The 25,074-nt window shown below is 39.4% G+C and overlaps 3 protein-coding genes across 4 annotated transcripts; 1 reads left to right on the top strand and 2 right to left on the bottom strand.

The window, feature by feature from the left end:
• Nucleotides 1–2,063: 2,063 nt before the first annotated feature.
• On the top strand, nucleotides 2,064–6,860 carry LOC132983179 (B-cell receptor CD22-like). The gene is made up of 9 exons (XM_061049411.1): nucleotides 2,064–2,109; nucleotides 2,577–2,945; nucleotides 3,033–3,329; nucleotides 4,498–4,755; nucleotides 4,840–5,100; nucleotides 5,727–5,993; nucleotides 6,095–6,391; nucleotides 6,491–6,581; nucleotides 6,761–6,860. The coding sequence occupies exons 1-9, from the start codon at nucleotides 2,064–2,066 to the stop codon at nucleotides 6,846–6,848; spliced, it is 1,974 nt and encodes a 657-aa protein (XP_060905394.1). The 3' UTR covers nucleotides 6,849–6,860.
• Nucleotides 6,861–7,683: 823 nt separating this feature from the next.
• Nucleotides 7,684–23,016, bottom strand: si:dkey-24p1.1 (uncharacterized protein LOC556718 homolog). Its single transcript, XM_061049410.1, has 17 exons — nucleotides 22,771–23,016; nucleotides 21,006–21,073; nucleotides 20,479–20,892; nucleotides 18,897–19,175; nucleotides 17,582–17,836; nucleotides 17,067–17,333; nucleotides 16,669–16,950; nucleotides 15,637–15,915; nucleotides 14,561–14,830; nucleotides 13,268–13,537; nucleotides 13,055–13,130; nucleotides 12,912–12,969; nucleotides 12,704–12,828; nucleotides 12,431–12,488; nucleotides 10,704–10,813; nucleotides 10,542–10,611; nucleotides 7,684–9,721 (listed from the first exon to the last, which is right to left on the bottom strand). The coding sequence occupies exons 2-17, from the start codon at nucleotides 21,052–21,054 to the stop codon at nucleotides 9,506–9,508; spliced, it is 3,078 nt and encodes a 1,025-aa protein (XP_060905393.1). The 5' UTR covers nucleotides 21,055–21,073; nucleotides 22,771–23,016; the 3' UTR covers nucleotides 7,684–9,505.
• Nucleotides 23,017–23,148: 132 nt separating this feature from the next.
• irgq2 (immunity-related GTPase family, q2) lies at nucleotides 23,149–25,017 on the bottom strand. 2 transcript variants are annotated; one of them, XM_061050068.1, is made up of 2 exons: nucleotides 24,868–25,017; nucleotides 23,149–24,384 (listed from the first exon to the last, which is right to left on the bottom strand). In XM_061050068.1, the coding sequence occupies exon 2, from the start codon at nucleotides 24,380–24,382 to the stop codon at nucleotides 23,240–23,242; it is 1,143 nt and encodes a 380-aa protein (XP_060906051.1). In that variant the 5' UTR covers nucleotides 24,383–24,384; nucleotides 24,868–25,017; the 3' UTR covers nucleotides 23,149–23,239. The 2 variants fall into 2 exon arrangements, with proteins under 2 accessions (XP_060906051.1, XP_060906052.1); XM_061050069.1 differs by having other exon boundaries at nucleotides 24,872–25,017.
• Between the last annotated feature and the right edge of the window lie 57 nt (nucleotides 25,018–25,074).

The raw sequence follows: 25,074 nt of genomic DNA, 5'->3' as shown, positions 1-25,074 counted from the left end.
CTCTTTGAGTTTCTTTCGAAAACGGATACAAAACAAACTTCTGTTAGGTTAGAGTCACTTTAACATGTCTGAATGGATGTATAGTTTACTGTATACTTAAAAGTCTGTACTTTATTTGTATTTATTCCTTTCTGTTCTTATTTTATCTGCACGCTCTCCTTGTATTTTGACTGCTGCCACACTTGAATCGAATTTCCCTGCAGGAGATCAATAAAGGATGCTCTTATCTTATAAAGAGCTCCTCAGTCCTCCTCAGGGACTTTAATATTTAACCCTGTGACCTTTTAAGATTGACCTCATAATTACAAATGTTAAGCACAGAGCACACGTCCTCTCTGTGCAACATTTAGATGAAATCGTTTTTTTATGTTGTCTTTTTGCTCTCAGAAAACTTTTATTTTGTTACACAAACTAATCGTCTTTTGTCTTTTGTACAGCTATTTCAATTCATGACAGATTTTTTTTTTTTATATCTTAGTGAGTGTTTTCAAACATGTTCTACTTGGTGCATTCAGGTGCTTCAGTAAATAACGAAACATCAAAGGTGCACACAGCAAACCTTTTTTTATTTTGAGATGTAGTCCACTTCATCTTTTGTCCTCTGTCCTTCATCTTTTTTTCCATTAATCCAGTATGTTTAAAATGTCACCCAGAGTTCCCACTTGCCTCTACTCTGGTTTCGGCGGCATGTCTACTGGAAGTATTTATTAACATCATTTTTTTATTTTTTCTTAATGGTGCTCGTTGAATAATCACACCCTCACCTTGTCACTGAACTGCTCTCACCTGTCCATTTAAGTAAGCAGATCATTTTAATAAGATTACTTACATGTCCAAGTAGTCACATTGCCATTGTTTTCCTCCCGCTGTACAAACAGATACTGTTCACTTCCTCTTAATGTATAAAACAAACACCATGTCCTGTTCCTGAAGTGACTTGATTACATTTTTTAGCATTAAAGTGACACTGTTGTATTCACAAATAGTTCCCTGACATCATAAAACACATGTTTATTTGCTGGCTCATCAAATCATGCTCGTCTTCTCCTCCTCACTAAAATGTGCTCTACATTTCTGTAGTTCACACAGAGAGAATCAAATCTCTGTTCTCGCGTGTCGCGCCACTCCCCAGACAGATCGTCCAACAGCTGAGTGTGGCACCCGAACGCACCGCCACTCTGACATGACTCAGTAATTGGATTACAACCACTGACCTTTCAATGCTGGTAAAACATGAATCTGCTTTGTTCCCAGTTTAATCATTTCAGTAATTCTGTACTTAAATATGACTTCAAACCAAAAACAGGGGCTGTGGTTCAAATGTCCAATGTGTTTTTGTTCCTCCAGAAAACAAAGACACTGTATGCTGAGCATCATTGTTCGCTGTAAGGTAAGAGTTCACTCTCAAACTGATCGAATGATTCATGCTGCTACAACTTTTTATTTTCTGCTTTTTAGTCTTTATTAACTACTTATACCTCGCTAAATTTTATTATTTTTGCACCCATGGCTTTTTTCAGTGTATTTGTACTCACAGCAGACAAACAACACAACCGACATCAGACTTTTAAATCAGTGATTGCCAGTGTGTCCATTCATCAGGTGGTGTTTATATGCCTGCTTGAAATTTCTAACTGAAGTTGAAGTGCTGATATAATGTGGGACATCAGTCAGATTAAAACTTGTGAGAGAGATCTAGTGATGCGTTCCTGACTTGTGTTGGATCCTGTAACTAGAGCACTAAGCGCTGCAGACGAGTTGTTGTAAGAGATCTGAGAGTAAAACTTAAAGAACAATTAACATTAATGAATTTACAGTTAGATTATTACCCCCCGGTTACTGCCACAACCTTCCCGGTGTTACGGTCTAAGTTAGTGAAATGCTGATTTTAAAGTGATATTTATGGTCTTGGTCTTATATCGGTCACGTCCTGACTTGGTCTTGGTCTCGGGTGTGTCTTGGTGTCGGTCAGTGTGGTCTTGGCTACATTTCATGAAAAAACAGTTCATATCTTTGTGTGTGTCCTGTTCCTCTCTTCAGGATCATCAACCTGACAGTAAAGAATGACAGCTGCTTATAAGATTTTCCTCATATGCTTTCTACTTCAAGGTGAGCTGTTCAACATTGAAATGTTTGTTAAATGACTTGCAACTGTTTACAATCCCTCACAAAGATCGTAAAAATGAATTTTTTGACTAAAAATGATTTTTCCTTTTGTAAATATCTGCTGTCATATTGCAGGGCTCAGCTTCCTTTTAACAGTAACGGTTTATTCTTGATGGCTGTTTGTTGAAATTTCCATCAATAAACAACTTTTCTTTTTGTGTCTTTGTGCCAAATCACAAGGACAGTTATGTCATTACTCTTTAATCCAGTCTGAACTCACTTTAATATCATAGAATTAGACCAAACATTCAATCCACCAATGAGCAAGCACTCGACAACAATGGCAAGGAGAAACTTCTTTCAACAGGCAGATACCTGGATAAATCACTCACACAACCTGTTTAGTTTGTGACATTTACAACATGGAATATTTTTGCATTAACCTCTTTGTCGCTGGTTTTACACCTCAGGTACCTTATGCCAGCAGTGGGATGCCTTCATGCCTCAGGCAGTGGACGGACTGAGTGGATCCTGTGTGACCGTCCCCTGCACGTTCAGCTTGCCCTCAGATTGGGATCAATACCTGGATGATTCATGTAAAGCCATCTGGAAGAGAGGCAGCTGGAGTCGAACGCAGGTGTTTGATTCCGGCCTCACTGGAGTGAAAACGGGCTTAAACATCCTGCAGGGAAACCTGACGGGGATCCTGCGTGAGAAGGACTGCACCACCATCTTCAGCAACCTGCCGTCCAACCATTACGACAACTATTACTTCAGGCTGCAATGTGACAACGATCTGAAGTTCAACTTTAAAACGAGTGTCCTTATCACGGCTCAAGGTTTGTTTTACGTCCTGTTACTCTAATACATGTGCAGTATTCTTGACCCATCTCTCTTACCATGACCTCATTGTTTTTACTCCTCAGAGTCAATGCCCAAACCTACCATAACTCCATCTAGGCTGGAGGTAGAAGACGGGAGTCAAGTGAGGCTCAACTGCTCGGCTTTGGCTCCTTGTTTTGCTGTTCCTCCATCCCTGACTTGGGCCCCACGTATAGGTGACATTGAGGAGCACCTGGAAGGTAATATTGTGACGTCTGTCATCAACTTCACCGCTTCTTACCTCCAAAATGGAAAGAAGTTCTCCTGCACCGTACTCTACAACCGACAAGCTGGCAACAGTGACCTTCAGTACGAACAAAGTTTGACCCTCCAAGTTCTTTGTAAGTTTTTTTTTGGCATTTAAATGTCTTGTTGTTGTGTTATGTGTTCTTTTAGATATCTTATTATATTTGTAAATTTAATGGTATGGCATTGTTTGAAAAATCTATTTATCGTCCTTTAACCTCTCTGCTTTAGTAGTGGTGAGGTGGATGGTTCCACCACTGTCCCTTTTAAGATTTTTTTTTTACTTACTTACTGAATTTATAAAAAACAAACGTCTAGTTTAATATTAATTTCCTTAGATAGTCTTTTTGTTTTTATAGTCGGCTGCAAAGGCAGGGGCATGTCCAGAGGGGTGACAAGGGGTGGCATGGGCCCCCCTTGAAATTTGGATGGCCACCCAAAAATGCAAATCTATGATTGGCTATTTTCCTAATCATTAAGTTATTTGCAAGTACATATCATGACAGGGGTAAAATTATGAAATTATTTTATGTGTGTGTGCCCACAAACTTCATGCCACCCCTCCATAAGTCAGTGACTCAGGCAGACCATAATGTATGGACACGCCCCTTTGCAAAGCTTCAAAATCTTGTGAACCAAAAGATGATAAAAAGATATGACTGATTGAAATGGGTTGGCAAATATCCTAAAACCATTAAAAATACGCTGTAACAGGTCAATAAGTGGACTTTAGAGATGCTGAAAGGTTCGATTTTACCCTTGAGACTGAGCCAGTATATCTGTATGTCCTTCTTTCAATTCGTTTTGCAAAGGTGAACATCTCCTGGCTGTGGCTTTATATTTACGTTTTTTGTTCTTTATCACTCCAACTCTTTTTAGCTGATTTAAGAGAAAAGGCTCAGATCACACCCTTTAAAGTTAAGGCCTGGTAGAAGGACCAAATTAGCAAGTCGCTGGTGAATATTGTGGAATATTTAGATGCTGAAGACCCAGAATCAACTGGACAAATAATTTCTTCTCTAATAATGGGCATTTTAACATGGGACCAAAGGGGGATTCCTTGGCTTTTTGATGCAGCCTCGAGTGGACACTCAAGGAACTGCAGTTGTATCCCTTCTGCTTTGGTTCCATATTTCAGAAGGAAGTATGAACTTTTTAAAGTAATAACAGATCAATGTTTGTTTGAAACCTGTCCCTAAGTGGTCAAGAAATCTGTTTATCCAGGTATGTTACAAACTTTGAATTTTAAAAATTGTCTTCCAGATCCTCCAGATAACACCTCAGTCAGTTATTCTGATCCTGTAAAAGAGGGCAGCTTGGTGACTCTGACCTGCAACACCAGTGCTTATCCAGATGCAGACAGCTACACCTGGTACAAAGTGGATGGGGATCAGGTGACAGCAGTGGGCTCAAAGAAGATGCTTTCAACTACAGTCTCAGAAGTCGATAGCCAATTTTACTGCAAAGTCAGCAACAGAGTGGGAACCCAGAACTCATCCATCGTTCAGCTAGATGTACAATGTAAGTCAGTGTTGAGCAGAAACACAAATGTCAAATACTGTGTCACAACATGGACTTAACCAACACTTTTGCTTCTATTTCAAGTTGCTCCCAAGGAAACCATGGTAATCGTCAACCCCACTGGTCCAATACCGGAGGGCAACTCTATTACTTTTACCTGTATCAGTCGTGCAAACCCACCTGTGAAGAGCTACACCTGGCACAGAAATGATGAGCAGGATAAGGAGCTGGGATCGACCTTGGTTATAAATGATGTCGACACAAGCCATAGTGGCAGCTACCGCTGTGCAGCGAAAAATGAGCTGGGAGAGGAAACTTCAGCAGAAATACAGCTGGATATTCAGTGTAAGTTCATTAAACACACTGAAAACATTGTTTTACACTGCTAACAAACAACACAACTCTATGTTTCCAGTGTTTTTACATGCTGGAAATGTCCCCACTGTATAGGCAAACATGGTCTGACGCCAAAACTCAGTCACAGGCAACTGTTGGGTGTTTACACTGAGGACAGTAACGCATTGTCACATAGCGTGACAACTTCTTAAGCCTTCTATGTCAGAGGTCTATCATGACTGAGCTCGGTTGTGTTCACATGTGTGCTAGTGTCTTCATTTATGTGTAGATGTTTTGTTTGGTGTGTATTTATCAAGACGTTGTTGACAGGATGAAGGTTGACTTATTTTCCTGAAAGGGCAATTCAAGATTGAAAATCATTTTAAAAAGTATTTTAAACTTGATGATTTCTTTGCAAACTTATATTAAAGATCCATCACTCATTCACTCATAGTAAAGAAAATGGTACAGTTTATTGGAAAAGCATGATGTTGCATTACTAAACTTTGAAACCACCTCACAAGGTAACTTGTCTTAATCCCCATATGTTTGAAATGAAGGAAATTGTTATGTATTCCCAACATGGATGTAAGTTCCTTGAATTCAGGACTAACTTTTCTTTTGTTTTTTTGCAGATCCCCCGAAGAACACCTCGGTTTCAAGTGACCCCTCTGGTGCAGTAGTGGATGGCAACCCTGTAACTCTGACCTGCACAAGCATCGCAAATCCAGCAGTGGTTAACTTCACCTGGTTCAGAGTGTCTGGGAGAAGAAAAGAGTTGGTGGGCTCTGAGCAAGACTTCACCTTTAATGTGACCAAACTCTCAGAGGATCTGCATTATTGTGAAGCTCGAAATGCCTATGGAGCTGACAAATCAGAGCATGCCAGCATCGATGTCACATGTGAGATTAATTAATTACTTCTTTATTAATTGTAAACATTTATATTTCTGGGGAAGTTTGACCAGATGTGTGCAATTTGCCAATTTCCTCATCTGTCTCAGTTGTTCCAGAGATCCTGCCCTCTTCTCGCTGCGTCAAGATTTTATCCCAGATTCGGTGTTCCTGTGATAGCCAGGGGAACCCCGCTCCCTCCCTGGTTTGGGAATTAGCAGGGATGCCTATCAATCAGTCTGCTGATATCCCGATCAGACAAGTTCCCCTGGGGAGCCAGGGGATGACGAGCCTCATCACCCTGTACCGCGTGAGCGAAGACTTGCCATCTCTCATGTGCCTCAGCATCAACTCTCTGGGCTCTGATAGGTTTGCATTCAACGTGTCCTCCAGCGAAATGGAGATAGGTAAATGTGCAGGATGATGTGTTTGTTTGTAGTGTTTCTGTAAAATAATTTCCCTCTTTCTGGTTTTGCTGACTGATATGTTTTTTATGGACTTTACAGGCCTCCATACTTTTTCTCTTTTGATCGGCTCTGCAGTGGGAGCAGTTGGAATGCTTTTGGTGTGTGTCCCACTGGTGATTTTCTTGGTCAGGTGAGGAATATAAAACATGGCTGATCAAACCCTTTAAAGTTAAGGCCTGGTAGAAGGACCAACACTCTACACATACAGTAATGTCAAACACGTTTCGTAATGGAAGGGGTGTGGCCTGAATGTTTTATTATGACCAGGCTAGAGGTCTATTTTAATACATGTCTTTCTGTTGGTTGTAGGAAAAGAAAAGACAGGCTTTTATCGAACAAGAGCTACGTGGAAACTTCTAACTTAATGGGCCATAACGAGGTGAGTTTATATCCTTGAAGGTAAACTCTCGCACACTTTCCAACTTGCCATCAAACATTTATTGGCAATGTTTTGGTACTTGACCTTCATCAGGTACACAGTCTTTACCTTTACTTTTTTTTACCAGTCAGTAACTGGACAGAAGGCTAGATCCGCTCATTGAAACTTGGATACAGGAGAAACTATTCAGATTCTGTCCTAACCGTGCAACAGTCGACCAACTCTTAGAACTTACTGTACAGGGTTGATGCGGCTTCATGAGAGATGGGTCAACTAGTCTATGTGTTTCGGGGACCTTCAGAAGGCCTACAATTGTACTCTCTGGTGGGTACAGTGGCCGTTGCTATGCTGCTATGCGTCAATAGTCTGTTTGAGACTTCAGGATCACTAGGCGCAGCCTGGGCTAGGTGATTGTTCGGTTTGGGGACTTCAGATTTCCATTGCCACTTTCTGCAGATGATATGGTTCTTTGGCTTTATTAAACCGTGACCACCAGCAGGCTCTGAGGCCTTTTGAGGCGAGTTAAACGTGATAATGGATGATGCTCAGCACCTCCGAATATAAAACATTACTAATCTGCTCCAAATCGATGAATCGCTCGTTCTGGGTGGGGAGTAATTTACTGCCCATAAAGTTTGCTTGTTCATAAGTGAGAACGAAAAGGATGTTTAGATTGAACAGCTGGTTGTTGGAGCGTCAGTAGCAATAAGGCAAGGCCATGAGCCAAAAGAACGAGATTATTGGGGTGTTCAGCCTTTGAGATTTAGTAAGGGGCTCACACATTGGGAAAACGCTTAAAAAAATAGTTTAATAGGTTTTTTCATTATGAAGAAACAAAACAATACAGACTTAATACAACTTAATCCCTCTAAAAATGTACTTTTTTCAAAATTCATAAACAAACACATTCACAAACACATATGTGCAGGTGCAAATGCATACATGCACAGGTAGAAAAAACAAATACTAAATACTTAAAATATATCCCAATAAGGATTCTGGGGAGGTTCCCTAGCTCATCTGGACTTGGAACCCCTCAGTATGTCCAAAAGATCCCCATGTGGAGCTGATTACGTTGGAGGGCAGAGGAACGTCTGAGCTTACTTGCTCAGCCTGCTACCACTGTGGCCCATCCAGACAATGGATGGAAGGATGTTTTGAGGGAAGGAAATACAATCTCTTTTCTTCCGTGCTAAAGTCAATCTTTGTTTGCCTGCAGACCAACTCTTTACAGGTGGATGTGATTTATATCAATAACGCCATCATGGAGGAAGGAGTGGTAAAGGAGAACCCTCTTCTCTATGCCAACATGGACTTTGATAAACTCCAGGCCAACTCAGAGGATCAGCCTGAAGAAGGGGAGATCAGAGGACTGGCCTCCAAGATGTCAGAGTATGCAGAGACTCGTCCGCACTCTGAAGAAAACAACGAAGGAGATGCAAAGGAAGAACAGACTGTGACTGACGGTAATTTGGGACAAGAGAATGACACTGAGGGTCTGATAGAAAAGGTCAGTGAAATAGAATTCTGAAGAGAAATGATTCTGGGCTTCAAAAAGATGCAGGACTTTACCTCGTCCTGCTTTGGTTTTCAGCAGGTAGCACAGCTGAGCAGAACGACCGTTTTGAGTTTGCAGCATCGGAGGTAGCAGCTGCACTGCAGGCGACTTTATTCAAAGTGACTGGTGCCACTCACCTGAGGCTTTTAGTTTGGATCTTAACTTTTGCTACTTTAACTGATTTCATTGTCATCCTTTATCTTGACTGAGAAACAAACTGCAAAGACTAACCAAAAAACTTTAAACAGACTTGAAAAACACACAGATGATAGTTAGCTCATTACATAGATAAGCCTATCAGCATGCTTTGGATGAACCTTCAATTTGTTCTCTCTAAACTCATGACCTACAGTATGTTCTTTAATGTGGTTTACTACCAGAGAGATATGCCATTTTAATCAGCCCCTTTTAATCAACATTTTGTTTTTATGTATGTAGAGTGGGACCATGAATAGCTTAGTTTCTTGGTATGATCATTATGCTTTAACATATGGTTTCCACTTGCATAATTCAGACACCAGCCAACTGCTACACAGTGTAACACCATTACAGCCATGTCAACACAAAAACTCTGTAATTCAAGAGATTGAACAAATATATAAACATCACACAAAAATTAAGGAAATTTCTGTTTGGTAGATTATTTCTTTGTTGTAACAATGCTTCTTGGCAATAAATCATATACGGTTGGAAAGCCTGTTTATTTCCCTTTTAAATGGTGCCACATTTGTAAGGAACATGCATTTGTGGGATGAGCAGCAGAGCTGAGTATGTGGGTTAAGCCCATGAAAAACTTGCCAAATCTTCTCTGCCAATACCAAACACAAATTTCCTTACTGTTTGTGCGATGTTTAATACAATTATTATTCCCTATTATTTGAGTTCAGTTCGCTAATCAGTTTTATTCCTTCAGTTTTCTACCTGTTACACACACTTATAAAGCACAAAAAAATATTACAATTACCACTAACAAATAATATTAAAGGAGCAAAACATTTCAAGAACAGCGATAAAGCCTCACTTAAGAAACAAAACCTAGTGATTAATTCTGAAAATGTTTTTCATGGCTAATAAAGAAGGCATTTGTACAGGGAAGGTAGGATAAGAATACTTAAACTCAGAATTTGACATCCGAGTACTGGGTCTCTTCTTCATCAGAGGTACTGGAGTCTTTGTAGGCTTGCTGATGTCCAGGCTTTGCCTTGAAACTCACTTGGGAATAATTGAGCTCTCCTTCATCCTCACTGGTGTCTGAGTCATTGTTTGGTGGAGTCTGAGATCTGGCCCCATTTGCTGTCTTTGTATTCTCGTAGTCTTGAAGGTTCTCTTGTTTCTACAAACATGACAGAGAGGGAAGATTATACTCTATATGGACTGGGTGCAGAGTGAAGTTCATATTAACATGAAGAAGAAGAAAAAGCAGAGGAACAAAGTAGCTCTTGTGTAACCAACAACACGGTATAGATCAAACATTAAAGGAAGAATGTGCAAGTCTTTGATCCAATAGATGTCGCCCTTGAGCACCAGCATGAAACCAAAACAAACTGCTGTTTGGCGACACCTCCACCATACTGAGCCTCCACTCTCCTCCAGCAACACACCTACAAAACCCCTACACTCACGTTTTAGGAGGAGTTATCAATTAGAACGCACCATAATTAATCACCAGTAAGCTCAAGTAGCGATAAAATTGTCCTTGGCTCGAGCGGCAATTGCCTGTGGCCTGCATTGTTGCGTTGCACACTTAAGTTAGCTTGTAGCTTCACATTGCACATAAATTGACACGGAAAGACCGTAATCTAAAAATGCTTAGGTAACATCTAAATAAGCATTTAGGATGTTCTTCTTTTCTCTATGCCTTGACTAAAACAGCTTTATACACAAGGGGAGGAGTCGGCCACCCTGTCTATTTAAAACACGATGTAAACATGGCTCCGACAACAACAATACAGCTAGAGGGACTTGTGCTTCTAACTCACTGTAGACAGTCATGACTCAGCGAGACATTAGCTTTGGATATACTTGATTTCTTCTGAATGTGTAAAATGTTGCACAGTCTTCCTTTAAGAAGACAGGAGCCAAAATAATTCAGTGCTATAATGAAATAAACTAAACATGACACATGAAGAGACAGCTGTTTATAGGCTTCTGACCTTTAGGGTTGGATTTTTCTTGGTCACCATAGCATACACAACATCCACTTCTGCTTTTGCCCATTCGTTCCTAAAAAACAGATATTATAAAATTCAATATGAAATGTACTTAAACCCTTTTTGTTCTGGTGTAACATGAAAAAACATACAGTAGGTTCTTACTTTTGCCTCTTTCCAAAGTGTAAAGAAGCGTAGTTCAGAGATTCGTCCTGTGTGAGTCCAGCTTTCTGTTTGGTTGGCATCGCTCCAGAAGGACCCTGAGCAGATGCAGACTGAAGACATCAGTGAATGTACAGTAGCAACTGAATCAGTTCATTCATGCCTTAAACGAAAGCTGAGTGGTCGTCCAGTGATTCATTGCTCCACAATACTGAGCGCTAAATGGTTAGTGTTCTGACAAACACTGAAGACAGAGTTACATCACAGCAAGCGAAGCAGCAGCTTGATCATTGAACGACACATCCGCCTGCTTAAAGAACAGATAGACAAATACTGAGGCAAGCGTAGATGTTTGATTGGTAGTGTGGAGAAGACTTAGATTTTTTTGTATGTGTTTAAAATAAGATTTTTTCTTTCTTTCTTATGGACACAGGATACTGTCTTATTTGACGTTTTTTGTACCTTGTGCACCTAAAATGATACTTTTTGGACTTTAGGGGTTTTTAAATCAAATGTCATGAGGGCTATGCTACTTAATCATAAATATTGTATTAAAAATATTTACTATTTCTACTCATATTAAAACCTTTTTTATTAAATTTAGATCAAAGGTTTTATTAGGTAGGGTAACTATGGGTAAGAAAGAATGCGTTGACTTAGGCCCAGTCCACACGTAAGCAGGTATTTATTTAAACTGATTTTCCTCTCCATTTTTTTAAAATAATGCCGTCCACACTCGCTAAATTTTTCAAAAACAACTTTGTCCACATGAAGACGCTCACTGTCATGAGCATGCAAAGTCAAAAAGGATGTCCTTGACATGCGCAAAATTTTCTTGCCATTCCTCTGCAATGACCATTTCATGGCGCCTCTGCTCGTCAACATATTGGGAGAGTAACTGTGTATGTATGTGTGAGCGTGTAAAAAGTCCAGTTAGCAACGTTAACACCAGCACTAGTTTGGTAACATCTGCCACGGCACTAATGTCATGTAAACAAAAGTGACAGCGTCGCACAATGACATCAGAGGAAGGAGAAAGAGACGCATAGTGTGACATTACAGGCCAAAAAACAGAGTTTCTGAAAATCTTCACCCTGGAAGGAGTTTTCCAAAAGGTGCGTTTTCAGTGACCTAAAACGTCAAGGAAAACCTCCAGTTTTCAAAAATACCTATGTGTGGACTAGGCCTTAAGCGTAGCTAAATTAACAATAACAACAAACATGTTGCATTATCCGTTTTCCTGTTTTACTGTTGCATTTTTTTCATTGTATAAAAATCGTCAAAGAAATCTAATTTGCATTAAAATGTTGTAAGCAGTAATGCAGCAGAGGCTGCAACATCCTTTTTGTGCCTAGATGAGTCAACCTGCACACACAGTTTGTTTTTTTTACACACTCACTCTTCCTGGTTTATCCCCAACAAACTTTGTATGCCCAACTGTTAAAGAGAGCTTTTGGTTTGACATCTCCATGTGAAGCCAAAGTGGAGCTCATGTTGCAGACATCAATTTTGTTTTATTAGACTTGGGAAAATTACAACATATTTCTGAACTCTGGGAATGTTCTCATGACATGTTATTGTGTACAATTGACAGATTGTCCTTCTAATAAAGGCTAAAATGTGGCTGCAATTTCTTCTTAAATGGTGATTTTTTTTTTAGGCAAGTCCACAAAGCACAACTGCTTTCATTTATTTATAAAGAGGTTTTTGTAATGGACAGCTTGCCGTACCTGATTTTGTGCAGGATGATTCACAGTGCAGTAAATTCCGTTGATGTTGGACGCCGGTCTGTGGAATAATGATGACGATGAGAATTTAAAAAAAAAAGCATTATCAGTGATTGACTTTAATTAATGACTGGGCAGACTCTCAATGTGTCATTCTTGTCTGAAGGATCTTAAATGGTTGCTTTGACTCCAGCATGAGCAGCAGCTTCCAGCTTTCTGCTCACACACAGTGTGTGCCTTGTCCTGTGTGGGAGATTGTGTGTGGCTGTCTATTACGTGTTGTCTGGACAGGGACGTCTTTGCTGGAGGTCATCTCTGCTCCTTGAAGGCTCTGCCATGACGGGATCTGTCATCGAATTCCTTCTTCTGGCGCCATTCCACAAACCCTGAATTGGCTTATACGTTCACACACAAAAGAAAATATGTTTTATTTGTGTCTACATTTTGTTTGTTGTTTGAAAATGTTTCACAAATCCGTCATTACCAGATGATGGAGCGGAGTGTTTCCATGTCCTCTTTCAATAGATTTGTTCCTCTTGTGCCTGAAGACATAAATGAAAAAGGTGAAGAGACAGAACAACTTATCTGTGGAACCGACTCGATATAAATCATATTTTCATACTTTACCTGTAGACAAAGAAAATGACTATCACGACGAGCATGATCAGAAAGAAGACGATGATCAAGACCTTCACAAAGACCCCTGTGGTTAGAAAAGAGAGTTTCATGGAGAAATGTCTACAGGGGGCTTTGTTTGAAACCGTTGTTGAAAATCGTCAATACATCTCTGGTAAGAAAATATAAAATACACGTAAATACACATTGTGTTAATTCACTCACGGTCAACAAACATCTGGACAGGGTCAGAGGACTTTTGATTGATTTCATTCTTTGCGATGCAGTAGTAGACTCCCGGTTTGTCTGAAAACACGGTGTAGGTCTGATGATCAGACACTTTTTCATCCCTTTTCTCTGCCTCTATTTTCTTGTACCATTCGAAGTGTGTGACTGGAGGGTAGCTGTGACTGCTGCAGCTCAGCGTCACATATTTCGTCCCATAACGGCCCTGCTGCTCTGCTCCTTTTATGATCTTGGTCTGTTTTGGAGCATCTAGGCAAGACAATCAAGGAAAAATTGAAACAAGTCAAATGATCTACTTTCAAAAAGTTCAAAGGACAAAAGGGAATAACTGAAAAAAAACTTTAATGCTTTTGTGTTTTTATTAAATCCTCCTCCTGAAATCGCTTCAAGACAAAAGGCAAAACACTGTTAGCAATTCATCATGGATCTAAACAGCAGGTTTTTAAAATTTACAATGGTTATGCTCATTCAACATTTTGCAGATCTTACAAAGTGTTCTGGTAAGATAAAAACATACATTTGTTTAAATGTAGGATACTTTTCACTGACTAAATGTTCATATTTCTCTACAAGTTAAAGCTCACATATCCGCCATTCCAACCAGTTTAAATTTGGTAAATCTCAGAGCTCCCCAAAAACATGTCTGTGAAGGTTCTTGTTCTAAATCCTATCTATTTCAGCCCTGCTCAGAACAGGCTGTTTCTGTGTCTGTAGCTTTAAATGTAAATGAACTGTGTCTGACCACGCCCCCTCTCTGGAAGGGGATGTGGCTCAGACTTTTCTTGCACTGTTTACGGTGGAAAGGCAGACTCAGAGGGCAAAACAAACACCTCGCTGTGGGAGTGTCACCCACCTGGGGGAGGGGTTACTGCCCTTTGTGATGTCACAAAGGGAAATTCTCTAAACGGCGTGTTTGAGCACACATTTTCTGAAAAGTGGAGCAGGCAAAAGACGGAGGGGATGGACTTTGCTCATAATTTGCGGCTTTGTAGACAGACAAGTAACATATAGCAGTGTTAAAATAACACAGTAAAGTGTATTTTGCATAACAAGGGACCTTAAATAGCATTCATACAAATTCATACTTCTGCAGCCAAATTTTAAAACTGTAGCACACCTCAAATTTTCAGGTGATTTTTGTCCCCCAACTTCAGGCTTCTGGCCTGGGGCCCGGAGCAGTTTCCTGCCTTGCCTGTTGACAAGCAGCGCCCCTGGTTTTGTATTGCCTCCTAGTTCAACTGTACAGCATCATGAGAGCTTAATTGTACTCACACTTGACTTTGATTTCAGCTTGCTGTGATTTTACGGTTCCCATTTCATTAGTGGCTGCACAGCTGTAAAGTCCCCCATCAGAGGGGCTGACAGACTTTACAGTGAAGGTCCTGTTCCCCCTGATGATCTCACTCTTCCCATGTGTCGTCTTGGTCCAGGTGACAGAGGTCACTGGTGGGTGGGAGTGGGCAGTGCAGTTCAGTGTCAACAAGGTGTTTTCATTAACTTCAACATCCGGGTGAGCTTGTACTTTCACGTCTTCGGGATGGTCTGCAAAAAAAAATAAAAGGTCTCAACATAGTTTCACTTAAATACCTGTACACCATCACTTTCATGATTTAACAACAAAGGTTACCGTAGAAGGTTAATGTTGCATGATTTACATTTTCATATAGATGTTGGGTGTGTGTGTGTGTGTTGAGGGGGGTGAATAAAGATAAGACTATCAGGCTAAATTTGTGTTTGTGGTGTAAAATATCGCATGTGTTTTGTCTCTTAAAAATGTGAAAACTTTAAACTAAATGATTAAACATGTAAAACATCAATTGCTGGAGTCCTATTTTACTCAATTACTGCAAATGAAAATGATCCAATATAAAGGGGCAATACTTAGAAAGACTCCATTACAAGTAAAAGTCCTATATTCATAACTTTACTTTAAGTTTACTATCTTGCTAATTGCAATTTTGTTGCTTAAACAAAGGTATTCATTTGTTGGAAGACAAGTGTCCATCATTGACATGGTATCTCACTTAGAAAGAAACTATCATTCAATCACTTTATCAAACTCCATTAATCTCTGTCCACAAACTTTAACCATCTGGTTTACTATCTGGATTTCCTGGTTGATCACGTGTTAACATTTTAAATCAAAATCTGCCAAGTATCTCTTTATTAAAATAAATGTTGTGGAAAATAAATGTAAATACTCAAGAAAGAAAAATGAACTCAAAGTTGTAGTTAAGTAAGCAACACAGATTTTGTAAATGCTTGATCATTCTTTGCATTCTAACTGTATATTCGAACGGAGATTATTGACTATAAGCAAAAAGACAATGATGTGCAGAATCACTCACATTTCACCACCAACTCCTTTGTCACGCTTTTGTTCGAACCGATGCTGTTCTTTGCCTCGCAGGTGTAAAAGCCTCTGTGGGCTGAAGTGACATTAAATGTGAATTCAAGATAGTTGTACTGATGAGTGAAAACAAATGCTGGAGACTTAGGGTTTGATGGTTGGGTCCTCTTCAAGGTGAGCTGTGATGGGGGGAAGCTTTCGACAGTGCAGGTGATGGTGGTGGGATGACCTTCACTGACAACATCAACCATGGACAACTTTGGGATGGTCGGCTGATCTGCAGAGGGGAAGCAGCCCTTGATTTAGTTGTTTGTAAAATAAATGCTGTGATTTTATTAACAACACTTTAAACTCTGAACTAAAAACACTTGACATTTTACCACTTGAGCTTATTCGCTTCATTTTGAGTGGTTAGATGAAAAGAATGACAACTAATCAATCTTATGCATGTCCATTGGTTGTCTGGGTACAAACAGCGTCAGGTTAGCTTAGCTTAGCGAAAGGACGGAAAACAACCAGCCTGGATTGCCATCAATTATCTCTATAGTTCACGTGTTACCACATATTATCTTATACAATTCTTTAAGAAACTGAAGTGTAAAAAAATAACATTGGATTTCATGGCAGTATAATTTCTTTGCTGGGAGCATTATCCTGTCTGGCAATAGCACAATGTAATACAGTGAAATGTGACTTTTCCATTTGGTTTTGGACAAATGTAAAGAGAGAAAGAGATACAACATGTTAACTTGTACTCTTTAAATATGCTGCTAGGGGGATTTAGTGACCTCCAGCAGTCTCCCATCTCATGCTAGGCTAAGCTAACCAGCAAGTAGTTTACGTCATTCAAACTAATGTTATAGTTTAGATCTTTTCATTCAGAAACTTAAAGAGTATATCCCAAATGTGGAACTTTATAACATGGAAATATCAATGAGACAAGTTAATGTATAATTTATACTACATGTATAAGTTTAAAAAAAACAAACTGAAATGTGGAACAGTTTCACAGTACCTCACAATTACTTACAGAGAACTTGTATGCACACAGGTCGGCTATTTTTCCCCGTACCGATGTCGTTGGTGGCGTTGCACTTATAACATGCTTCATTTGTTCTGTTCACACTCTCCAATCGTAGACTGTTCTGATCAGTTGCACAGGACTTGGACTGTGAGGAGTCAGTCTCTATGTACCAGGAGTAGTTTGTCGGGGAAGGATAGGCATCAGTAATACAAATAAATGTCAGAGATTGACCCACTTTCACTTTGGTATCCTTTTCACTGATGGAAATGTGTGTATTCCTTGGGCTGTCTGGAAGAAAGTGAAGAGTTTAAGTGTGCTTTCTAAGGTTAAACCGTGTATTTGTTTGTTCTTTGGCATCATCAGTCAGCAGAGAAACATGTAGTTCAATGATTTTTGAGACTTACATCTAACTGTAATATCAAGTGGAGCTGATGTTCCAGTACCAACTCTGTTGGTGGCTTGACATTTGTAGAAACCAGTGTCATCAGGCATAATATTTTTTTCAACTGTCTGAAGCCACTGCTCCATAGGGGCATCATTTTTTAACCAAACAAAGGAATTAGGTTTTGGATTGCTTCGAATGACGGAGCATGTTAAAGTTATCCACTCTCCTTGTGTAAAAGTGTAAGGAGATGAAGTCTTTGAAGTCTTCACCTCAACTTCAGGCGTATCTGAAACAGAAGGTGTAATTTATTTGGACTAATCTACAATGAAAACCCAATAAAAATACAAAAGTGCAAATATTTGTAATAATGACTGTAAAAAATACATTTATTTATAAAGCACTTTCAATCTAAGTGCTGTACACGGCTTATACAAAAATGCCACAGCTAAATATAAAAGAAACATTTGTATTGAAATTTGAGACAAAACTGAATTGAGAGAAAGTAATTCACGTATGAACATAGGGAGTACTCACACTGAACATCAATCCAGACTGGATGTGACTTTGGTTTGCCATGTTTGTTTTCAGCTACACAGTGGTATTCTCCACTTTCTGAGGCACGTATTGAGCTGGACTTCCATTCTGCCCCTGGATGCTTTTGTTCATTTTTAAACCAGGTAAAAGTGGGATCAGGGTGTCCTTTGGCCGAGCAAGTGAGAGTAACAGATTGACCTTCTCTGACTATGCCTCCGACTGGAAAACATGTTCCTTGTGTTTCCTTTGGAGCATCTGTGTCAACAAAGTCAATACAAGTAAGGAGAAATCATCTTGCAGCATACGCATTGGTTGATGTTTGAGGAAATCAAATACACAAAGAATATATGAATCATAGTAATATTATATAACTATATAACTATAATTATATACCAACAAAGACTTAAATCATGTGATCTAACAAAAAACACGACTTAAGAACAAGTTAAAAACCCAATTAATAGACTTAACTAATAGATTAAATCTGATTTTCAGAGTAGCAGTGGGACCAAATGTTGAGACAATATATCAGTAACATACACAAATATTGACTCATGTGGTACATTTATTGTATCATTTGGGCCAATTATTAATATTTTTGTTCTGAAAAAGTTGATCTTCATATAGATTTCCCTGGCAATGTAAACCACCGTGTCACTACTTCACGACTCCTCATGGTGGAGCTTAAAACATGAATATGGGTTACGTGAATGAAAGTTGAATGAAACCAAATTGCTGGATTTAATACATTAATCTTGCACTTCACTGCTTTTTTAAAGGAATGTTATATTCTTCAATAAATCTGATTTGAAAATGTATTATTATATGATTGAATTGCAATATATCAATTGTTGCAGAATGTCTGTATTGTCATATCATCGTTATCATGGGTCACGTATTTCGTAGGGTATGCTGGTTACCCTGCGATTCCTACCCTTATTTCTGACATGAATCAACACAGAATATTCCCCAAACCATCACAGGAACATGGACTATTTGGATGAATATTAAAACAGTATCATAATGTGCACATAAAAGTATTGTTCTATTTCTGCTCCAGGCATTGAAGCTGATCACACAACACAAAGAACTAACCAATCAGTTTTAGTCCCTCTAATGAGAGAACTCTTAAACAGTTCTCGGCTCTTTCATCTTTGGTGAAGGTGTAATGTTTCTTGTGTTCAACATATTAGTTCAGAAAGGGATTCAAGATATACAGTATGTATATGTAACTGTATGAAATAGGGTCACTGTAGATAGTCGTGCATATAGTCAATAGATAATAGTAGACTGAACAATCCAATCATGAACTTACATTCAACAGTCAAACTGATTTTCCGGATCAAACTGGCATCCGTGTTATCTTTTGTTTGACATGATAATTCTTTCCCATCATGCTGCCAGTTCGCTGAAAAACTGTGAGACACAATTTTCTGGTTTCCCTCCGGTTGTAAAGCTGATGTGAAGGGCCCTCCTGGCAATCCTTCAATTTTGAGGTCTGAAGGACACGAACTTAGAGTGGAGCATCTGAGTGAGATCGTACTGTTTTCAATTACAACAGGTGGTTTCTCAAAAGTGATTGGACATGGGTTCTCTGAAAAAAAGAAAGAAAAGAAAATGAGACGATGAGAGCAGAAATATAAATGTGCAGAAAAGCTATTGTAAGCAAATGAAACAGTATAACCATGAATATTATCTTTAGAAAAAACTAATTCATTCTTTGCTGCCCTACTCACTTCTTGACTTAAAAATTTGTTTTATTGCTTACTTGGCAAAACTGCTCAGGACTGGGGTGTCAGTGGCCTAGTGGTTAGGTGGCGTGCCCTATGTACAGAGGCTCTTTCTTTGCTGACCTGAGCATCCCATCTGCCCCATGTACAGAGGCTCTAGTCATCGAAGTGGCGGCCCAGGTTCAACTCCAGCCTGTGGCTCCTTTTCCTAATCTCATTCCCCACTCTCTCTGTCCCTGTTTACTGACTCTGTCTACTGTCTAATCTCTACAATAAAGGCATAAAAGGCCCAAAAACAAATCTGTAAGAAAATTGCTCTGGACTCATAATCAACATTATAGCCAAGTCAAAAGTCATAAAGCTAAATAAATAATGTTTCAAATTCTTCTGTAGGAGAAGCTAGTGAGTTTGAAGAACTTGTTTCACATGGATGGGTCAGGTAAATATAAACTGCTGTTTGTTATAAACTGCAATAGGACACATGTGCAGTGAGAACTTCTTTTCAGAAACATCTATCCTTAAGCATCAATGGTATCAGGATGAGGTCTCACAGGGCAGGTTAGACCAGGATACAAGGAAACAAAAAGTAATTTAAAGCATAGTTTTCATTTTCAGTACTACTCTATTCAATGAACCCTACTTTTTTGCTCCCTCAAACTACAAAAGTGTACTCATAAAATGTTTCTTGTGTTCAACATATTAGTTTAAAGGTGAAATATGGAGTTTTGGTAGAGAAATATGAAACTTGGAGAAGTGTACAGATTCTGTGATATATGTTCATAACTCTATACATAAACTGTCCTCAGAGGAAATTTTGGTCCCTGTTTGAAGATGAAATGCTACACGAGAAGTTGTGGTGGTGGTGGGCCCGCAACAGTGAAACCGTAACTCTCCTGGTAGCTTTTAAGCTCTAAGCAGTGTTCCAGGGATATTTTAACTTTGAATAAAGTTTGTGTATTCAGTTGAGATAATATAACATAAAATTGTTTCACTTCTCCAACTTTCAAATTTCAACACCAAATCTACATAGTGCACCTTTAATCTCAATTTACATTAGGTTATGCAATCATACCTTCCTCCAGAAAAGCTCATCCCTCAATTTTGTAATATCTCATACTGTTTTGTATTTTTTCAGGATATCCTTTTGTATTAACATCTTTTACTTACCTGTTACTGTTAGGACCAAATCTGGTTCAGTTTTCCATTTTTCAGCTGGAGGTTTTCCTACAAATCTGAGAGAATAATTCCCATTGTCAGATTTGCTCAGGTTGCAGATTAAAATGCTGCACACTGGCTTTGTTGAAGGCTGCTTCCAAGTTGTAGATTGTGAGCCAGTATAGTTCACCCTGTCAGCATAGTCTCCATTTACAGGACGTACTGAGCTAGCTGAGCTGTAAATTACAGTGCCCATAAAATAGTTCTTTGAATTATTGTATTTTGCATCCTTGATCCAAAACCAGTGTGCACCATCATCATTGACAAACCTAGTTACCCTGCACTGGATTTCAATGCAGGACCCCTCTATAGCAGTCACTGGACTTCCTTCTAGTTTGAAGGGGGGTATGTGGTTACAGGAAAGCTCTGTGGTGTTGAAAACACAAGTTGAAAAGTCAGGTATTTTATCTGAGCTATATTCAAATGTTATTGAAAGTAAACTTTATACTGGACATCATAGTGGAATATTCCAATCCTACCTTTTATTACTGCCAGGAACACCAAGCACCGAAGTGTCTGTGCGTTCATCTTGAAGTAGCACTTCAGTCTGTTATATGAATCAAAGATATTGATCATAAAAGTGTGTTTATTCCCAGTAGTATGTCTCTAAACAGCCCCCCCAAAACCCCCTACAGTATGTTCTTTTTGTACAGTTAAATAGGGTCGTTACCAGGAAGGTTATTTTTCATTGTAAATCAGCTAGTCAAGTTTTTCTTCTTCCTCTTTTTTTTTTTTTTTGAGTATTCAGCATTTACTTTCTCATATCAAGATATTTGTGAATTCTCAAGCAAAGCAAAAAGAAAAAAAACACAGCCAGCAGAATCGATCATTCAGTTTAAGTAAACAAAAAGAAAGCAGATATTTTGAGGCAACATTTTGCACAGCTGCAAGACCAAACAAATATTTCTTCTTTGATTTATTTAAATCACTTCAGTTTACCTCACCAGCGTTGCCATATACCCATAATGTACCAACCCGAGTATACTTAGAATGATGTACTTTACACATTCAATAGACTTACATCACAAATGAATGTATTTTATAGATTTGGTCGTTTGGTCACAGATATATTTAATTTATCCTTCGTATTGAATTCAGGGTTCCCACACATTTTCATGGACAAAATTTCAAAACTTTTCCATGACCTGGGCTGCCTCCCCCATTTTGCTAACATCAAAGCTCTTTTTGCAAAGCTTACATCTCGCACGTTGGTCGTTCTCTTGTTCGGTTTCTAACCAAAGTTTGTATCGGTCTCTAGAGAGCCATGAAATATTAAATGCACACTTGCCCGGCATTATTCAAACATCATTTCAGCTAGCTGGCAGACGTGCAGGGAGAAACGGGAACGCGCGGAGAAAGAAAGAAACGTGATGTGACGTGCAGTTGTCACCTTGTCACGTGTCGTCGCATATTAGAGCAAGAGTAAGAGTAGGATTTTCCTAAAAAACAATGTATAGACAAAAAAAAATTCCTCTCAATTATCACTTAGCTTATGTGTACTTTTTTTTAAAAACGTTTTGGTGTAATTTTAATTATCATCTGCAGCCTCTCTGTGCTGCTCTGTGTCCATGACAGCCCCGACACTGAGAGCAGAGGACTCTTTACTGCAAGTGCAATAAAACCTTCGCAAGTAAAAAGCCAATACTTTATCAATACACCTGTTCAACATACAGATACATCATCACTCATTTTCCTGCAAGTAGTTAGTCATTTGTCGGTATGTGATGCTGCAGGTGGTACTCTGGGCTGTGTTCTGCTGCCTGGTAACCGAGGTCTCTTACAAACCGCTAACGGCAAATCCTACCGTTTCTGCCGTTATGTTACATTACGTGGAAGGTTATCCACTGTAACAATTCATTTCATTTTACACAACAAAATTCCATGACTTTTCCAAAACTTTAAAGAATTTTACTAATTCCATGACTTTTCCAGGCCTGGAAAATTACATTTTAAAATTCCATGACTTTTCCAGGTTTTCCATGACCGTTGGAACCCTGTAAATTCCAAGTATACTTGTGACTACAATGAGTTGACATTTGCTTTGAAAGAAAGATGAATTCAAATATTAGCAAACCCATTCAATTGTATTTGGAATCAAACCTTCCATTTAAAAAACTACATTTAACCATCTTGAAGATTAAGGATGAATTTTTTAAGACAGAAATTAGTAATTCTTTCAAACCACTTTGTCAAATAGACGAAATATTTTAGATTGAATGATACAAATATTAAACTCACTCTTACCTCGGAGGATCCACTTATAGCAGTTTATAGCATATACCCTTCCTCCCCAACTAAAATCAGATTTAAAAAAAAAACTTTTCACAGAATATTTGCATGTGCAGTCATGCAAGCTGAGAGCACAAAATCTTTCATAGGTTAACCGATGATATATTATTGACTTCTACCCGGCTTCTATGGTAAGCATGTGGTTGGACTTCCTCTCACTTCCTCTAATTTGATGTTTCTGCTAATAGTGAAAGAAACTGTTCAGGGTGTGCAAAGTCTTTCAACAGGCACAGAGCAGCATACAGTTCTTGATATATATTTTGCAGAATGCAAGCTTACACAGGTTTAACCACATCCTTTCACACATTAAAAGAGAAAACACTTGACAAACGATTGTTTTGTATTGTTGCACTTTGTATTACCCAAAACATTAAAGTAAAGATGAACTGTGCATAAACAGGAAACAGTGAAAAAAAAGTTCAATTTACTTCTCCTCCCCAAAAGCCGCAGCAGACACTATCTTGTCAGCATCAGTCGCCATTTCATCAATTGCGCCATTTAGGGCCTGCAGCATGGCAGCAAAGGAGCGGCTGACAGAACGGGCATGTCTCGGCATTGCCATCTCCACAAACTTTGAAGAAACTGTGGCCAAGTCCTTTTCTGCCGCTGCTAGACGCCTTTTCACTTCACCTTTTGTGACCTCCACTGACAGTTCACAAGTCCGCAGCCCCTTAAGTCGTGTGGGTTCGATACCTCGCTGTCGGGCCAGGCGCTCGACCGATTCATTGTCCAGACACAGAGATAATTGTGCTTTTGTTAGAATCCGCATTGCTACACTTGAGTCCACCATGGAGGCCACAAAGGGAACAGGAATAGCTGACACCCCACCAGAAAGCGATGCAGCTGCCCATACAAGTGCTTTGAATGCATCCTTTTTCTGAGTGACCAATGTGGAGGTTAGCGTTGGGAGAGCCAAGAGAAGGGCGTGGGCTCGGATTTCTGGGAGTTCTCGTCCCATGTCCTCCAACAGGCCAGGGAAGTCGAACTTCTCCAAGGTAGAGGGTCTTACCCTGTAGACTTTAGGCTGAGCAACACCTTGTGATTTCAGCACCTCCACACCGGCTTTTCTGTTTTCTTCTAAGCTTTTTTCTGTGTCTTTCTCTGTAGCTAGGAGAATAAAATACACAGTTTGTCGCTGTAGTGAACGGGCCTCCAGGAACACCTTCACAGAGTTAGGTTGGGGCGTCTTTGTGAATGTCATGAAGACGGCATTGTAACGGAGGAACTTTACTCTTTCCATGTATCCCTCAGGTTCAAATGGAGAGGTTGAAGGGACAGCTGGTAGATCCCACAGACGGAAATCAGGGTGCTTAGGGTTCGGGTAGCTTGCCAATTCCTCCGGGGCGACAGGGGATGGAGATGGAGCTGCTCCTTCATCCCCAGGACTGAGGCCGCTGAGGGAGTTTATGAAAGTGGCTTTTCCATCCTCACGGTCCCCCAGCACAGCTAAGTTGATTCGACTGATCAGGAGATCTTCCACTGCATCCTTGACATCTGATAACTTATTATTGTCTATGGACTCTTTGAGGGTATCAAGAAGGTTCAGGCCTTTGAAAACCTCAGCCATTTCTGCATAAAGACAAAAAAACGTCCCTGTAAGTCATTTGAGGTTTTGCGTTGCTTTTAATTATCAAATGTAGTTCACATAATCTTGCTGATCGAATCAACAAAATAATCATTCTAGCAAGTGTGCCAAATGACTACAAACAACAAAACATCAATAAAAATAAATGGAAATTGCAGCTTTGCAAACATGATCATTTAACACCCTCCTACGAGAAACCTGGAAGTAAATAAATCTTTCGGCGTGGGAGGAAACCTGCTTACTCAGCACTCGTACACATCGTGTTTACATCAAACCTAATGGTCCCTAATAGAACTATCTAACAAGCTAACCCCTTTAGAAAAATCTGAAACTTAACTTTATAAATACATAGCTGTAAGTTTAAATTTGATTGGTTATTTCCCTGCAGTTTACAAGCTCCAAACCAATCAATATTATCTTTTTAACTATAGTTTATTTTTTACAAACATAATATTGCACACACTCACCTACAGATCTGGGGAAGACGCAGCAATGTGGTTAAAATACTTCTCAGTTTTCAAATGCTGATTCTTCTGCAGTCCTGAAGCACCGACAGAGTCAGCTTGATCTATTTAAAGTGTCTGCTCCGCCAGTGGAACATTGTAATCCTGTTAGCTTAGCCTTAATCCACATTCACTTTCAGCACATACATGCATATTGTGTACTGCTTGTGT

The sequence above is a fragment of the Labrus mixtus genome, chromosome 11 (assembly GCF_963584025.1).
Source record: "Labrus mixtus chromosome 11, fLabMix1.1, whole genome shotgun sequence".
In the NCBI taxonomy this organism is placed as follows: Eukaryota; Metazoa; Chordata; class Actinopteri; order Labriformes; family Labridae; genus Labrus; species Labrus mixtus.
The sequence above is the reverse complement of the archived record's forward strand: the minus strand, read 5'-3'. Positions and strand labels throughout refer to the sequence as shown.

Excerpts from the sequence above, each read along its gene's own strand:
- si:dkey-24p1.1 (XM_061049410.1), bottom strand. The coding sequence starts at position 21,054 with ATGAACGCACAGACACTTCGGTGCTTGGTGTTCCTGGCAGTAATAAAA. Across the intron at positions 17,837-18,896 it reads AATCAGTTTGACTGTTGAAT|ATGCTCCAAAGGAAACACAA; the intron begins GTAAGTTCATGA and ends TTGTTGACACAG. Across the intron at positions 17,334-17,581 it reads AGTCTGGATTGATGTTCAGT|ATACGCCTGAAGTTGAGGTG; the intron begins GTGAGTACTCCC and ends CTTCTGTTTCAG.
- LOC132983179 (XM_061049411.1), top strand. The coding sequence starts at position 2,064 with ATGACAGCTGCTTATAAGATTTTCCTCATATGCTTTCTACTTCAAG. Across the intron at positions 2,946-3,032 it reads TGTCCTTATCACGGCTCAAG|AGTCAATGCCCAAACCTACC; the intron begins GTTTGTTTTACG and ends TTTACTCCTCAG. Across the intron at positions 5,994-6,094 it reads TGCCAGCATCGATGTCACAT|TTGTTCCAGAGATCCTGCCC; the intron begins GTGAGATTAATT and ends CATCTGTCTCAG.
- irgq2 (XM_061050068.1), bottom strand. The coding sequence starts at position 24,382 with ATGGCTGAGGTTTTCAAAGGCCTGAACCTTCTTGATACCCTCAAAGAG.